The 15,208-nt window shown below is 32.7% G+C and overlaps 1 protein-coding gene across 2 annotated transcripts in view; it reads left to right on the forward strand.

Moving 5' to 3' along the window:
* The window catches only part of DNAJB14 (DnaJ heat shock protein family (Hsp40) member B14), a 45,037-nt gene extending 33,132 nt beyond the window's left edge, over nucleotides 1–11,905 (forward strand). For both annotated transcript variants that reach the window (XM_017651409.3, XM_017651410.3), the window contains 5 exons: nucleotides 3–188; nucleotides 1,700–1,794; nucleotides 2,571–2,680; nucleotides 3,512–3,684; nucleotides 7,042–11,905. In XM_017651409.3, the coding sequence (XP_017506898.1) occupies nucleotides 3–188; nucleotides 1,700–1,794; nucleotides 2,571–2,680; nucleotides 3,512–3,684; nucleotides 7,042–7,166 (689 nt within the window). In that variant the 3' untranslated portion in view covers nucleotides 7,167–11,905. The remainder of the gene's footprint in view (nucleotides 1–2; nucleotides 189–1,699; nucleotides 1,795–2,570; nucleotides 2,681–3,511; nucleotides 3,685–7,041) is intronic.
* The last annotated feature ends 3,303 nt before the right edge of the window (nucleotides 11,906–15,208 follow it).

Here is a 15,208-nt window from a genome sequence, read left to right on the forward strand (position 1 = left end):
AGAGATTGGGAACGCTTATGCTGTTTTAAGTAATCCGGAAAAACGAAAACAGTATGACCTGACCGGGACTGAGGAACAAGCGTGTAATCACCAAAACAATGGCAGATTTAATTTCCATAGAGGTTGTGAAGCTGATATAACTCCAGAAGACTTGTTTAACATATTCTTTGGTGGTGGATTTCCTTCAGGTATTTTAATGTTAATTATAAATATTTTACAAAGCTAGAGATCCTTATCTCTAGTTAGGCTATTTAGAAATTTACCTACTCTCTCCCCTTCATTTCATACAGTATTATCATCCTGTGATGGTTTTTCATGAAAGTAGAATGAAAATGTTAGACTTACTACCTGTACTATTTGTCTTCCTTTTTCCCAGAACATACTTTAATTAAAAAAATAAGAAATAAACAGTACAGATATTCCTCATTTTATATAAACCAGAAGAAAGGATGTGTGAATAGGAAATCCAGTGGCAATGTGTCACGTGTACTTGCAATCATAGGAGGTATCTTAAGACACTGGATGACCATTTGACATTGGTTTTCTGGAGAACTTTGTAGATACTTCATTAATAACATTGCAGATTGCTAATTTGGGTGTATGTGGGAGTGCTATCCATTGAAATATTAAAATATCTGATTCATAGGTTATATATAAACTAAGTGGGTTTTTAAACTTATATTAAGATAGAAGTAATTATTTGAGCCAAGCTCTCAAATTAAAATACTGTAGAGGTGTTACTAAAGGATTAGAGTTTTTAGTACCACATAAGTAGTATTGAACTTTACTTACATTTATTCTTGAGTATTTGAGTGGAAATTAATTTTCTTTAAGAGAAGCTCCTCTAAGGTGGTTAGAATATAGCTCCAGTCTTGTTTACAACATTTACTTAAGGTGCTAAGTTAAACATCCCATTCAACGTTAGGAGAATCTTTATGAATACAGCAAAATAGTTTGGCTTGGTGGCCCAGTCTGAATAGTATCAGAAGAATTGTGGTCATAGTACATTTTGTAAACCATCCTTGAAGAGAAAAAAAGTGTGTAAACACAAATTAATGACTGAAAATATAACTTATATTTTGGCATATTAGTATACATAATTACATCTCACAAAAAAATTATTCAGACTAACAATTTTGACTGAAAATGTGCTAGAAACAACTACAAATCTTTCAGGTAATAGTTTTTGGATATTTGAGTTTCAGTTCTTTTGCTTATTATAACATAGTTTACTCTGTCAGGGGTCGCCATTTCTGGCTGGTCACCTTATTTGGACACAACTTGAACGCTCATTAGCAAGAGAATATTTGAGCATATTGTGACCCACCTATACCATAGTATATTATATAGCTTTAAATAAATGATTTAGAGCACTATTTTTTGATAAATGTGAAAAGCAGAGTTTCAGAGCAACAATCCAAGTTTGTAAAAACAAACCACTGCAACAAAATTCTTGTGTGTATGCAGTATTGGGAGGAACTCTTATTAAAGATTTCAGAAAGAACTTTTACTTTACTTTAAAGGAAGCAAAGTCTGGGAAGAATGATTCCTGTTTCAGTCTACCCTTCTCTCCAAGAAGAAAGGGCAATAAACATTCACTAGTCAGACACACTTTTTTCATAGTTTTTAAGAATAAAAATGTAAAAAATGTTTTTTCTGATCATAGTTGCTCTCTATAACCTTGCTTTTAATTTTCTAGGTAGTGTACATTCATTTTCAAATGGACGAGCTGGTTATAGCCATCAACATCAGCATCGACACAGTGGACATGAAAGAGAAGAAGAAAGAGGAGATGTATGTTTATGATATGATTAGAAACCATAAAATGGCAAATTTCAGCTCAGGAAAAGCAATTAGAGTTGTCTGAGAATAGGGCACTTTGTTTTAAAAGCACTGAGTTTTCTCCTGCCAGAGGTATTTAATGGAGACGAGAAAGCCCTTTAGGGATTCTGGGGTCTGATAGACATCGAGCTGGAGGGTGTTTGGGCAATCTAACAGATTTGGTGTTCTTTGATTCTAGGGAAGATACACTGCAGTGTGCATGTTTTGAAGATAACTTCTTATTGTTTGGTCCTAAAGGATTTATAATTAATACTGAAAAATAAATGGAAAGTAACTGTCTTTGTTTTAATACAGCTGTACCTAATTGCATAAATTACATGACATAGAAAGGTAGATGGAAAGAGCACTAGATTAGAAATTAAAAGGCAGGGGCCCCGCTCTACCACTCATTCATTTCCCTGTTGCACCCTGAAATCTAAGGTAAAAATAGTTTTGCCAACTTGCCTCATACTGAGAGTTAAGTCTGTGAGAGAGAGAGTGAGAACTTCCTCGTCTGTGAAATGAGATCAGGTTATGTCAGCATTTTCCAAATCAGGATCTCTAGGTGAAGCACCTGGAAAGTTATATTTTAAAGAAACCCCAGGAAGTTTGTTGGTCAGGCAGATGTGAAAGTAGTGAGCCAGGTGATATCAAATGTCCTTACTGCATCTAAAAATGTGTAGCAGCTGTTTGATTATTGACAACTACAGTTTTGTTACAATTTGTTATTCTTTGATGATTTTTTATAGGGAGGTTTTTCTGTGTTTATCCAGCTGATGCCCATTATTGTATTGATCCTCGTGTCATTATTAAGTCATTTGATGGTCTCTAATCCTCCTTATTCCTTGTATCCCAGATCGTAAGTAACTAAGTGAAGTTTTACAAAAATAAAAATTTGTTGTTTCTTACCTATCATCCTTTAAAGGTCTTTGCTCTTTAAAATTTTTAAGTTACAAGTCTGTTACTGCAAGTGTACCAGATTTAAACATCTCTAACTTTAAAAATGATAAGTCTGTAGTATGTTGTTAATGTACAGTTCTGTTAAATTGTGGATAAAGACAGAGAGCAGCTAGATTCAAACTTGACAGCAATTTAGTTCAATAGTTAATGTGTTGATATTGAAGACAAGAAATACTTCAAAGACAAAAATAGATTGTGATTAATGTTACATAGATTTGTGTCATTAAGGGACAAATGATTTCACTCTGATGTTTGTAAAATACTGATTAAATAAAGGCAAATATTACTTCTTTTGTTATATGAAGTATTTTTACACAATATACTTCATATACGAAGAGGTCAGGACATGAAATTTGAAGCATTATCCATTCTAGATAACGTTAGTGTAATACAGTGAACCTAAAGGAAACCTTGTAAAATCATATTGCCAGGGATTTTACAATATTAAAAACAGATTGGTCTAAAAATAAGAAATAATTTATTTCTTACAAATAAGATTTTTATTAACTAAAAAATTGAGATAACTTATAAGAACATAGTATATTAAAAATATGATTACTTTTAATGACATGGATGGTGTTTTGTTATATCAATAATTTCTGTAATTATATAAATAAAATTTTACCAGTATTAATTTTAAAATTATTTTAAAATGTTATGTTTACTTGTTTTATCATAGATCAGATTGTACAATTTTAATTAAAAAAATGATCGAGCATTTCTTTTACAGTGGATCAGGGCAAACGATTAAAATGGAGACAGAAAATTTGGGTGTCATTTATTATGTCAACAAGGACTTTAAAAATGAATATAAAGGAATGTTATTACAAAAGGTAGAAAAGAGCGTGGAAGAAGATTATGTGACTAGTATTCGAAATAATTGCTGGAAAGAAAGACAACAAAGTAAGTTTATCAAATGTTTAAGATTTAAAAACTTATTCAAAGTCTTTGGAATTGATTACTGTAGATTTCTGTACTCAAGGATGTCCTAGAATTGTCTGGTACATAATTGGAGCCCAATACTTAAATGAGACAGTTTGTTTTAATGTACATGTGGCCTTATAACATGTAAGTCTTGGCACGTGGCAAAGACTTAATAAATGGTATTTGTGTTATTGTTATTACCAATAAATATTTGGTTGAATAAGTGAATAATACCAAATTTCATTCTATTTAAAATATTGTGAACTGTACCATGCATCATTATTTATATACCACTAAGAAAGAAAAAAATACCCTGACACATAGGTATTTCATCAATTTTAATGTGCATCCTGTTACAGAGTTAAGTTTGAAACTCTTCATTAATTTAGCTTAATATTTAGCACTTAATGTACAGTGGGTTTTGTTGACATTTCATTTTCCTTTATTTGTATATAGAAAAGTCCTTGGGAACACTTAGTCAATTTGCAGCCTTTTCCAGCCTCAGGTTCCTTAATTTAAGAAGCAACACCACCTACAAAAAAGTTGGCTGTAAGAATCTGCTGAGATGTTGCATGTGAATTGAATATTATTGTGGTTTTTGTTTTTCTGACTGTTATGAAGACTTTTGAATTAGACAGAGGAACATTGAATTCTAGCTCTGAAATTTTTAGTTGGGTAATTTAAGGCAAATATTCTGATCTCTATGAGTTTATTCCCTCATGTCTAAAATGGGTGATGGTAATGAGTAGAAGGAGGTAGAATATTCCTGTAGTGAATTATAGAAACCATTATAGTGAATTATAGTGAATTATAGAAACCATTATATAAACTATAATTTATATAATGCATATTGTTTCAGTCACTGTCCTAAGTACTTCGTGTGTGTGTGTGTGTGTGTGTGTAAATAACTCATTTAATCTCCACAAGAACACTGTGAGGTTATTATACCCATTTTACATATAAGGAAACTAGGGCAAAGAGAGATTAGTAACTTGCCAAGGCCATAGATCCATGATCCAAAATCAGTCTGTCTCTAGAGTTCAGCCAATGAACTCCAGTCTTCTCAATAATACCTACCTTTATGGATTTGTTATGAAATTAAATCAGGCAGTGGTTAAAGTGTTTCACATAGAGTAAATGCTCAGAAAATGGTAGCAGTTATCATCTTTCATCCACTAGTGAAAATGTGATAAAACATAACCTTTGTATATTTCTAAGGAAGTTCTTTTTTCTGGCCTTGGTTTCCTCATTTGTGTAATAGCAGTTAAAGGAGATAGAATTTGTTTGGTTTGTAAGTCTGAAATCAGTCCATTCTCAATGTGAAGGTTACATTGGATGAGTGTTTTCAGTTGGGGATGATTTACCTCTGCCTCCCAGAGGATATTTGGTAATATCTGAAAATTTTTTTGTGTGTCAGCATAGGGTAGGGGAGGAAGGGATTGCTGCTGACATCTACTGGATTGAGAACAGGGATGCTGCTAAAATCCTACAATGCACTGGACAGCTCCCCACAACAAAGAATTATCTGATCCCAAATGCCAGTATTTCTGAGGTTGAGAAACCTTGCATTAGCCAAAGATCTTAAAGACATTATATGCCAAGTTCTATCTCATTTCATTTCATTTTTTGATTCCTAGGACCTTGCACAATCCTTGGCACATCATAGGCATGTAGTAAATTTTTGATGGATACATGAACGATTGGATAAATGATTAATGAATTCATATTAATGAATGTATGAAAGAACTGTTTATTTTGTATTAAAAGAATGACTAGCCTATTAGCTATATCCACAAATTCAAGTTTTGTATCAGCCAAATATGGGTGATTTTTGGATTATGCATGCTTACATTCCATTACCTTAAATAATTGGGAATTGACTGTATAAGTAGAAGAAAGGAAAAATATTTATATTTATGGAAGGTAGTGTTATGATTAAAGTGTAGGCTCTAGACTGCCTTGCAAGATCCTGGCACCACCAATACGTTAGGCTGAGTTATTTAACCTCTTTAAATCTCAGCTCATTGAAATATGGGCCAAAACAGATAATATATGTTGATACTTAGCCTAATGCCTTGCACTAGTAACTGTTCATTATTATTATTTAATTATTTTTTATTCCATCCCTACAACTAATCCATTAGTTGAATGTTTCATTTGTTAATTAGGATGAACTCACCTTGTTTTATAAATTAATATCATCAAAAGATTGTTGGCCAATGGATTTCTTTTGCCAGGGTTCTTCTGTTTGAAGTGACTTCTAACACTTCCTAATGTCAGGAATATGGTGAAATAGGTGATTTATAAAATACAAGCATTAATTTGAGGTAATGGAAAGAACATTAGACTGGGCACTGGAGGTTTGGACTGAAATCTAGACTCTGTCACTGACCAGCCAGTGAACTTTGGTTGTCTGCCTCATTTGGGAACAATCATGTGCAGAAAGATTCTGCAAGTGTATCATTTGTAAATAAAAGGGGTGGAGTCATTTTGGTTGAGTTGTTAAATCCTAGCCTGATTGATTGAATAAAGATCATCTGTGAAGATGTTTACAAGTAAAATACACTCTTACCTCATGAGTATATTTTGAATATGGTCCTTTTGTCTTCTACTTTGGCTGTTTCCCAGAGAGTAACCTGTTTTTTCCTTTATTTGGTTACATCTTCTATAAGTGCTCCCACCCTTCAGAGGTGTTAAAAACAGTGAAATGGCTGAGAATAACAGGAAAATGACAAGGAATAGTTCCCTGAGGAATGTTTGATTTCTACTCCCTTTATTTTTCTTCAGTAATGCTATCCACATATTGAAGGAGGCCTCAGGAGTACTTACCTGCTGAGCACCACTACTATGATTGTATAGCAGGCTTTTTTTCTTGTTTGTGTCCCTTCAGTATGGTTATTAAATATTTTTTTAATTCAAACAAGTTCAGAACAAGATTTTAAATTGTTCAACTCAAGTCTTGGCATAATTAATCTGAAATCTTAATAAAAGGTCACAGCAAAAACAACCACTAGCCATACTGAATAGCATGTGATATATTTAAGCTGAGAGATCAAGATGAGGCTTTAGAGTAGTAGTTTTTAAATCACTAAGGACAAGAGTGGGAGGAAAGGGTTGATAAGCTTCTATCCTTATTTCTTTTCCAGAGGGTTTCTGTGTTTGCTTTAAATTCTAGGCTTCTAGCTAGTTTTTAGGAGTAAAACTTGGATTTAGTTCTTTTAAAAAAATATTCAGTTTATAGAAATATATTGAAGGGCTTCTATGAAAGATCCTTTGAATTTAAACAATTGGATGATCTAAATTATTATTTACTTAGCAAAATATTTTTGTTAACAGAAACAGATATGCAGTATGCAGCAAAAGTGTACCGCGATGACAGACTGCGACGGAAGGCTGATGCCTTGAGTATGGACAACTGTAAAGAACTGGAACGGCTGACCAGCATTTACAAAGGAGGATGAACTGGAATTCTGTTCATAACTTTTAGCATACTCCGTATTTTTTCTGTAAGTTAAGTTTAGTTTTATCATGAGAGCTAAAGAAAAAGGTTTGGTATTAAGAACTAAACTGAATAGTTGGTCCCTGAAATCTTGTACTGTTTATGACCTACTGGTTCCTTTAAATACTAAGAAATTGAAAACTAAAATTAATATTTTAGTTCTACTTCTGCAATCACTTTAAAAGCTTACATTATTCCTAACTAAAAATGTCTTGAGGAAGGATTAGCACACCTGTAGTACTTTCCAGTTTAGTGATTCTAAATTTTTTCTCTTGTCATGTAAATATTTATGGAATGATCATTTTGTGTACCTACAGGTTATGTACTGTATGCCTTTTTATTTAAATTATTTTAGTGTTTAGCTCCATAAGACTCTTAGTTTAAATTGATGGAAAGATATCCTATGATAAAATTACATTTTCCTTCTCAGATGTCAAATGTGTGGAGTTTAAACAATGAAACTTTTTCAAAGAGAAAAGAAAAAAAGAAGCTGTTTAACTTTGTGTAAAATCTTGTAGCATTATCAGCTTAGGGGGAATTGATATTTTTAATATTGCCATTATATTCCAAAATATATATTGAGATAAATGAACTGGTGTAGAATATCGGTTTGCTATTTATTTAGTTTTATGAATTGCTAAGCCATGCATAGAAATGAAATGATATACTGATATTAAAGAAAATGTGAGGAAATGGCTATGTAGATATTAAACAAAAAAGGTCTTCAACAGTCAATTGCAGTCATGTCATTTGCAATTCCAGTAATTAAAAGGCCCCCAAATTTTCATATGTATGTTTTGAAAGTTGCTAAAATTTATGAAGGAGATGATCCACCTGTTTTTCCGCTATAGACATTTGCTGTTTCTTCTTAATGATCACTTAAGCAGGATCCAAAAGTAAATGAATTCCTCTACAAATACGTAATAAGAAATATTACTACTGAAATGAAGCTTTGTGCCTTTTAACCTGATTGCCAACTCTTAAACATATAAGTAAGATTATAGCACATTTACTTGATCAGAGCATGATCTGTTTGGCCACATGCAACAGGGAGCAAAAATATAGCAGCAGGTCAAATGGTGATTTACAGCAAGTTATCCTTAAAAATTCTGAGCTAAAATCTATTCACCATTGAGTAATTCAATTAGCCCTATAGGAATAAGCTCTCTGTAATTAAATCCATAATATAAATTAGAAAAAGCAGCTGGAAATTGAAGATTTTGGTGCCTCTATATTAGGTTTGAAACTATTTGATTTTTAGTCTTTTACATTTAACAGTTGTAATATTCTAATGATTTTGTTTCATACTTAAGTTAATGGAACGAAACGCATCTTTGGTAGTATTTTTGTATGTGAGAAAATGCAAGTTAGAGTGGCAGTGTTCTTTCATTTAAAGATTTTTTTCTGGAAGTAGTTTATTTATAGCATCTATTGAATAAAACTTCTAAAATGATATTTCTTTTTAAAATGTTCTCTTTTGTGCCCTCCCCTAGGTGAATCAGTAGAAATGCCTGATTGAATTAGTAGATTAAACTAAGCTACATACCATCCCAGAAAAATTAACCAATTTTAAGAAACGAAACCTTTAAAATAAAAAACAGCAGTGCGTAAAAGAAAATACTTACTTAAATATTTTCTTGAGCCTGTAGAAGAGTTTAAAAAAATAATATAGCATTCTAATTAACTTTGATGCATTAGAGAACATAAAAATTGAAATGAAAATAATTTCTTCCATTTATCTTTCTAGTTTTAATGGGAAATTTGCACTATTTTGGTTGATGCTAAAGTGAATTGAATTTTTATTGACTGATTCTTTTTTCCTAAATGCTGGCCTTAAGGGAGTAGATGAGCTTATTAAGTGAAGTTATATATTTGAAGTCACACATGGCTTTTGGACAATATTATATTTCAGTTGCATTGCTGCATTCTATCACATTTCATAAAATGTTTGGGGAAATGTGTTTGATAAAATAAAGTTTTTAAATAACTGTGGGAAATGACTGATGGAGTGCCTGACAATTTAAGTCTCCTATAAAGTATGCAGTTAAAGATTAAGTCCTTAATATCACCTACATCATGGTATAAAGGCCCAACCAAGTGTCTTAGAATTTGGGGATAATTCTACAAAGTCAGAAGACATTAGCCATCTTGAGATGTAAAATTTTTATGTTTGCCACTTTCATAATAAAAATCCCAGTGTTTTGCCATCTTATTTTTAGCTGCATGAGCCTTGCATCTTCATTTGATAACTTGTATTTTTCATTTTAGTCATTGCCTAAAAACCCTCAAACTTGGAATATTACTCTACTAGCTTTAACTGGTATTTTAGAAGTTTGGCAGCAGTTGTATTTATCAGTGCTTTACATTTGTATCCCTTTTTATATACACGCACAAACATCATTGTCCTTGTAAGGATTTGGGGGAAGTAAATAATACCTTTTCTTCTCCTCTTTTTTGATTCCTTAGATCCCAGATAGACTGGTGCTAGTCATTTGTAAGTCTCAAAATTTATTTAGATCAAATCTGAGAATTTAATTCTCAACAATGAGAAACTTTAAGTTATAATCCTTCTAATAAGTGAAAACAATATATTTAGGAACAGATTGCAATTGAATGCTTAAATAAGTATTTTTTCATAAGCACTTCATTCTTATGTATAATTTATGAATATTTGGTAGAGAAAAGTAGGTCCTTAAGGCATATATATGCCAATGCATTAAGCCAGTCTGTTTTTGTGTCAGCTCAGGTGTTCACAGAACAGGAGTGTGAAACTCCAGCCCTTTACTTTCATTGCATTTTTATGCTTAAGTTTTCTCCTGTTAAGTTCCTCTATTACACTAGTATGTACAATAGTTACTGAGAGAAATGATTAACCTCTTGAATCTCTTTGTGGATCTGTAATATTTTTTAATGCACTTGTTATTTAACAAATGTGACATGTTAATGTTAGTTAACAATTCATTCCTACATATATCATTAAAAAAATTAATCTCCCATTTGTGTTAACCCAGTGAAATACTTCTACATGTTGACCTAAGAACCAAATGAGCCATCTTCTCAGTTAAGTAAGTTAAAGGACTGAATAGTTCAAAAGGCAATTTTGTATGTTTATTTAGCTTTCCATGTGAAGCTTCGGTTCAGTACTACCTGTATAACTCTCTGTCTCTGTTCTGAGTGAAGCAAATTGAAAGGGCATTCATAATCTTTTTTCTTATCTGTGCAGAAAAACTTCTGAAAATGAATAATAAATCTGAATTTTAAATAGCCAAAAAGTATCTGTTAGCCACATTGGACTACTGCCTAGTTACAAATCCATAAAATTCTTTATAAACCAATAAAAAAAGTAGTAGTCTGATAATAACTTCCAAAACTTTTAAAATTCCAATCTGTAATAACAAAAAAAGTATGTAGAATGACTATCTTCAAGGAATTCTTGCACATCCCATTAATAATCGTAAGCAACCTTTTTGGTTTCATTACTGTTAAGTAGATGCTTTCATATAAATGAAAACTTTTCCCTTAAAACATTAATTCAAAACATACTCCTTATATTAAGGATTATATAACCACATTTTTTGGATAAATTCCCTGTGTGTAACTTTTTCCTGTTGGTATGTGATTCCTTTTCATTTAATTTTGTTATCTGCTGGTTTTGGGGCCAATAGATTTGTGAATATTCTGTGGATGTGTCCGTGTATACATGTATAAATATGTATTTTTTCCAGCTAATACCTCAAATGTGTGGTTAATATATAACACACTATGTTTGCACAGAGCAGGGCTTCCATTAGCAGTGGATATTCTTATTTCTAATTTTGAAATTCAGTCTGCAAAATTTCATTGGTATGAATTCTTTCTGTTGATCCTTTTTGTATTTTAAAACAGATTCCTATTATAAAGCTCATACTTTAAATATGATTGTATCTTTCTATAACTAGCAATTGGGAAATAGGCAGGGGTAAGAAGTGTTTCTAGAAATGTCTAGTAACATTTTCTAGAAGTGTTACTAACAGTTGGGACTACTGTTTGCCAAGCTGTCTAGTAACTGCATAGCAGACAATACCCTGCATGAATATCTCACTCACTTTAGTATGGGGTCAGGACGTTCCAGTCCATATTCTACTTTGCCATTTAAGAGCACCACTAAAAAATAGAGATTTTTCAGTGATATTGGAGTATTTAAGCATCAATTTCTAAATGAATTGGTTTTGAGTTAGATGACTCTACGAATTGAGAGAAGGAAGAAACTCATACATAAATGATATTTTGCAATAAGAAATGCTTCTTACCTATTTTTGTTTTCTGTTTTGTTTTTGTGTTTTGGATTGCTACATAGGACTTGCGATTTGAAGTTCAAATCATTTTTAAAAGCAGCAGGTAATTTTCAAGGTGTGATGGAATTTTAATGGAAGCCTTGTATAAGTTAAATGAAGTGAAACTGGTAAAGAGGATCTTACTTTTTTTGTCTATAGTGCATCCAAGATTATACAATAAAATTTAAAAATAAAATGTCTGATTTGTTAAGTATTTAATGTTATATCAGACTTATATAAAATAAAAGTTTCTGTGTGAGAACTCTTAAAGAAAATGCATTTGATTTTTAGTGAATGTTCTACTGAATGATTTATAATGATTTTTGTCTCTCAGTCTCTGCAGTTTATCTCAATAGATGAATAAAAAGGAAGTCTGTTCTCCCTGTAAGGATTTGTTTTTATCATGTTTTATATTCTTAATATTCCCTTTCATTTATTCAGGCATTTAACCAATGTGTGGAATGCCTGCTATATCCCAAGCAGTGAACTGAGTGCTAGGAATTAATCATGGAACAAGACAAAAATTCCTTATGAGTTTTACATCTAGCAAGGAAAATAAATACTGAGTAAGTAACTATAGTTGACCCTTAAACCAGGTTTGAACTGCACAGGTCCACTTATAAGTGGATTTGTTTTCAGTAAGTATGTTGGCAAAGTTTTTAGAGGTTTGCAACAATTTGGAAATTTTTTTCTTTTCTGTAGCTTACTTTAGTGTAAGAATACAGTATGTAATACATATAACATACAAAATATGTGTTAATCGACTCTTTAGGTTGTTGTTAAGGCTTCCAGTCAATAGTAGGCTACTTGTAGTTTAATTTTTAGGGAGTCAAAAGCTATACATACACCAATTTTCAACTGTGTGGGCAGGGAGTTGGTGCCCCTAAATTTTGTGTTGTTCAGAGGACAACTGTAATTATAATTATGATGAATGCTACAAAAAGTTACAAGGTGCAATTGGAGCATATATCTAGAAGACATAACCTACTCTGGGAAGGTCAAGGAGGATTTCTCTGAGAAAGTGAGCTTAAGTGAAACTCAGACCATGAGCTAAGTAGGAGGTGAGGCAAAGGCTAGAGAAATATTTCAGGCAGGGTGTGCTAGGTTGATAAAGTCATAGAAACTTCACAGAAGTGAAAACAAACTTGTATGATTATGGCATAAGGAACCCAAGGTAAGTTAAAGAATTAAGATAGGGGCCAGATCCCATATTTATACCATGGTGATGATAGTTGGACTTTATCCTAAGTCAATAGAAAATCCTTCAGACTATTTAAGGAGTTACATGATTATATTTAGGTTTTTTAAATACCACTTTAGTTGCTGTGTGAAGACTGGAAGGCAAAAATAAATGTAGGAAGGATAGAAAGTTATATTCAAAGAAATAATCATGGCTTGAACCAGAGTAGGAATAGATAAGTGAATGATTTTGAGAGATATTGAGGCAAAATCGAGAATTAATTGATTGATTTGGCTTGAGATAAATGGAGGCAGCAATAAAAGACTTGACAAAAATTTGACTGTGGAAGGTAGAGAAATTTGACTGTAGAGAAAAAGAATGGTAGTTGGAAAAGGATGTGGTTACTAAAGAAGGCTTGATTTTTCAATTATTTATTACGAGACCTTACTATTTATGTCATGAAAAGCCTTAGTAATTTTTTTATTCTGATGGAAAGAGATGAGCAGAAAGTGAAAGAGCAAAGGTAGAGAAAAAGGGAGATAATAACATTAAGTACTTTACATGTCCAGAGGATGTAGGATCCATAGCCAAGTTGGAAGAATCACATTAGTAAGAGACACCACCAGCATTCTCTCAGAACGGAATGCACAGAGGATTGGTGCAAATGCAGGTAGATTTGTAGTGCTGGCAGCAAGATGTTAGGGCTTGCATTTTCTTGTTGAAATAGGTGGTTTATCTGTAAAGTTGGGGGTGGTGGAGAATGGTGGCAGAGGCTTAGAAAGACAATTTGAAGAATCGTTTTCACTGAGTTAGCTGACTAAAGAAAAAGTAGGATTTCTGTGGATCCTAGGTTGGTAAAAGTATTTATAATCTACTTATTTGTGTGTATTTTCTCAGGCCTACCCAAAAAGTCTAGGCATCATGGAGACTGCCGTGCATGTAACTCATCCAAATTTGGGGTTCTGTCAGGCAGGAATAAATGTAGGGGAGTTTCAGATGTTGAGAGAATGATTCCACTGATTGGTGATGGGATATAAGCCAGAGGTTGGGGGAAGTAGTAGTTTCTGAGGGGACTGCCTAAGTCCAGAGTGTGGTGACAATGGGTAGGGAGTATAGAAGAGAAAGTTACTGCATTTGACCTTGTACAAGCAGACCTTGGAGATACTGCAGGTTCAGGTCCAGACCACTATAATAAAGTGAATATTGCAATAAAGCAAATCAAATAATTTTTCAGTTTCCCAGTGCATATAAAATAGCATTGTCTAAAATGATGTACATACCTTAATTTAAAAAATTTATTGTTAAAAATGTTAACCATCATCTGAGCTTTCAGAGTCATTATTTTTGCTGGTGGAGGGCTGCTGACTGATCAGGGTGGTGGTTGCAGAAGGTTGGGGAGGCTGTGGCAATTTCTTAAAATTAGACAGCAGTGAAGTTTGCCACATCAATTGACTCCTCCTTTCATGAACGGTTTCTCTGTAGCATATAGTAATATTTGATAGCATTGTACCCACAGGAGAACTTCTTTAAAAATTGGGAGTCAGTCCTCTCAAACTGTGCCACTTGCTTTATCAACTACGTTTATGTCATATTCTAAATCCTTTGTTTTATTTCAACAATCTTCATAGCATCTTTACCAGGAGTAAGTTCCATCTCGAGAAACTACTTTTTTGCTTATTTATAAGAAGCAACATAAAATGAGAAAGTTTGAAATAGTGTGAGAATTACCAAAGTGTAACACAGAGACACAAAGTGAGCAAAAGCTGTTGGGAAAATAATGCTGATAGACTTGATTGTATGCAGGGTTACCACAAACCTTTGATTTGTGAAAAGCACAATATCCACAAAGTGCAATAAAGGAAAGTACAATAAAATAGGATATGCCTGTAATTGTACTCTCAGTGGGCCAAATCCCAAATCACAGCCAGAACCAAAATTAGCAACACACTTTCCAATTTGGCCAGTCTAAGTGATAAATCTTTCATTTTTGTAAGTTACAAGACTCTCCTCCCCATATGCATTTGAATACCAACTAGAATTTTCACACATACAGCGTAACTAGCCTAAACCCAAATGATTGATTTTTTTTATAGAAAAGAATTCTTTAAAACTTGAGAGATCACTACTATATACAACAGGTAAGAAAAATTTAAGCTAAAGAGAAGCAGAAACAAAGGCTTTTTTTTTTTGAGAGGGCATCTCTCATATTTATTGATCAAATGGTTGTTAACAACAATAAAATTCTGTATAAGGGAATCAATGCTCAATGCACAATCATTAATCCACCCCAAGCCTAATTCTCATCAGTCTCCAATCGTCTGAAGCATAACGAACAAGTTCTTACATGGTGAACAAATTCTTGCATAGTGAATAAGTTCTTATATGGTGAACAGTACAAGGGCAGTCATCACAGAAACTTTCGGTTTTGATCACGCATTATGAACTATAAACAGTCAGGTCAAATATGAATATTCGTTTGATTTTTATACTTGATTTATATGTGGATCCCAC

The sequence above is a fragment of the Manis javanica genome, chromosome 5 (genome assembly GCF_040802235.1).
Source record: "Manis javanica isolate MJ-LG chromosome 5, MJ_LKY, whole genome shotgun sequence".
Taxonomy (NCBI): domain Eukaryota; kingdom Metazoa; phylum Chordata; class Mammalia; order Pholidota; family Manidae; genus Manis; species Manis javanica.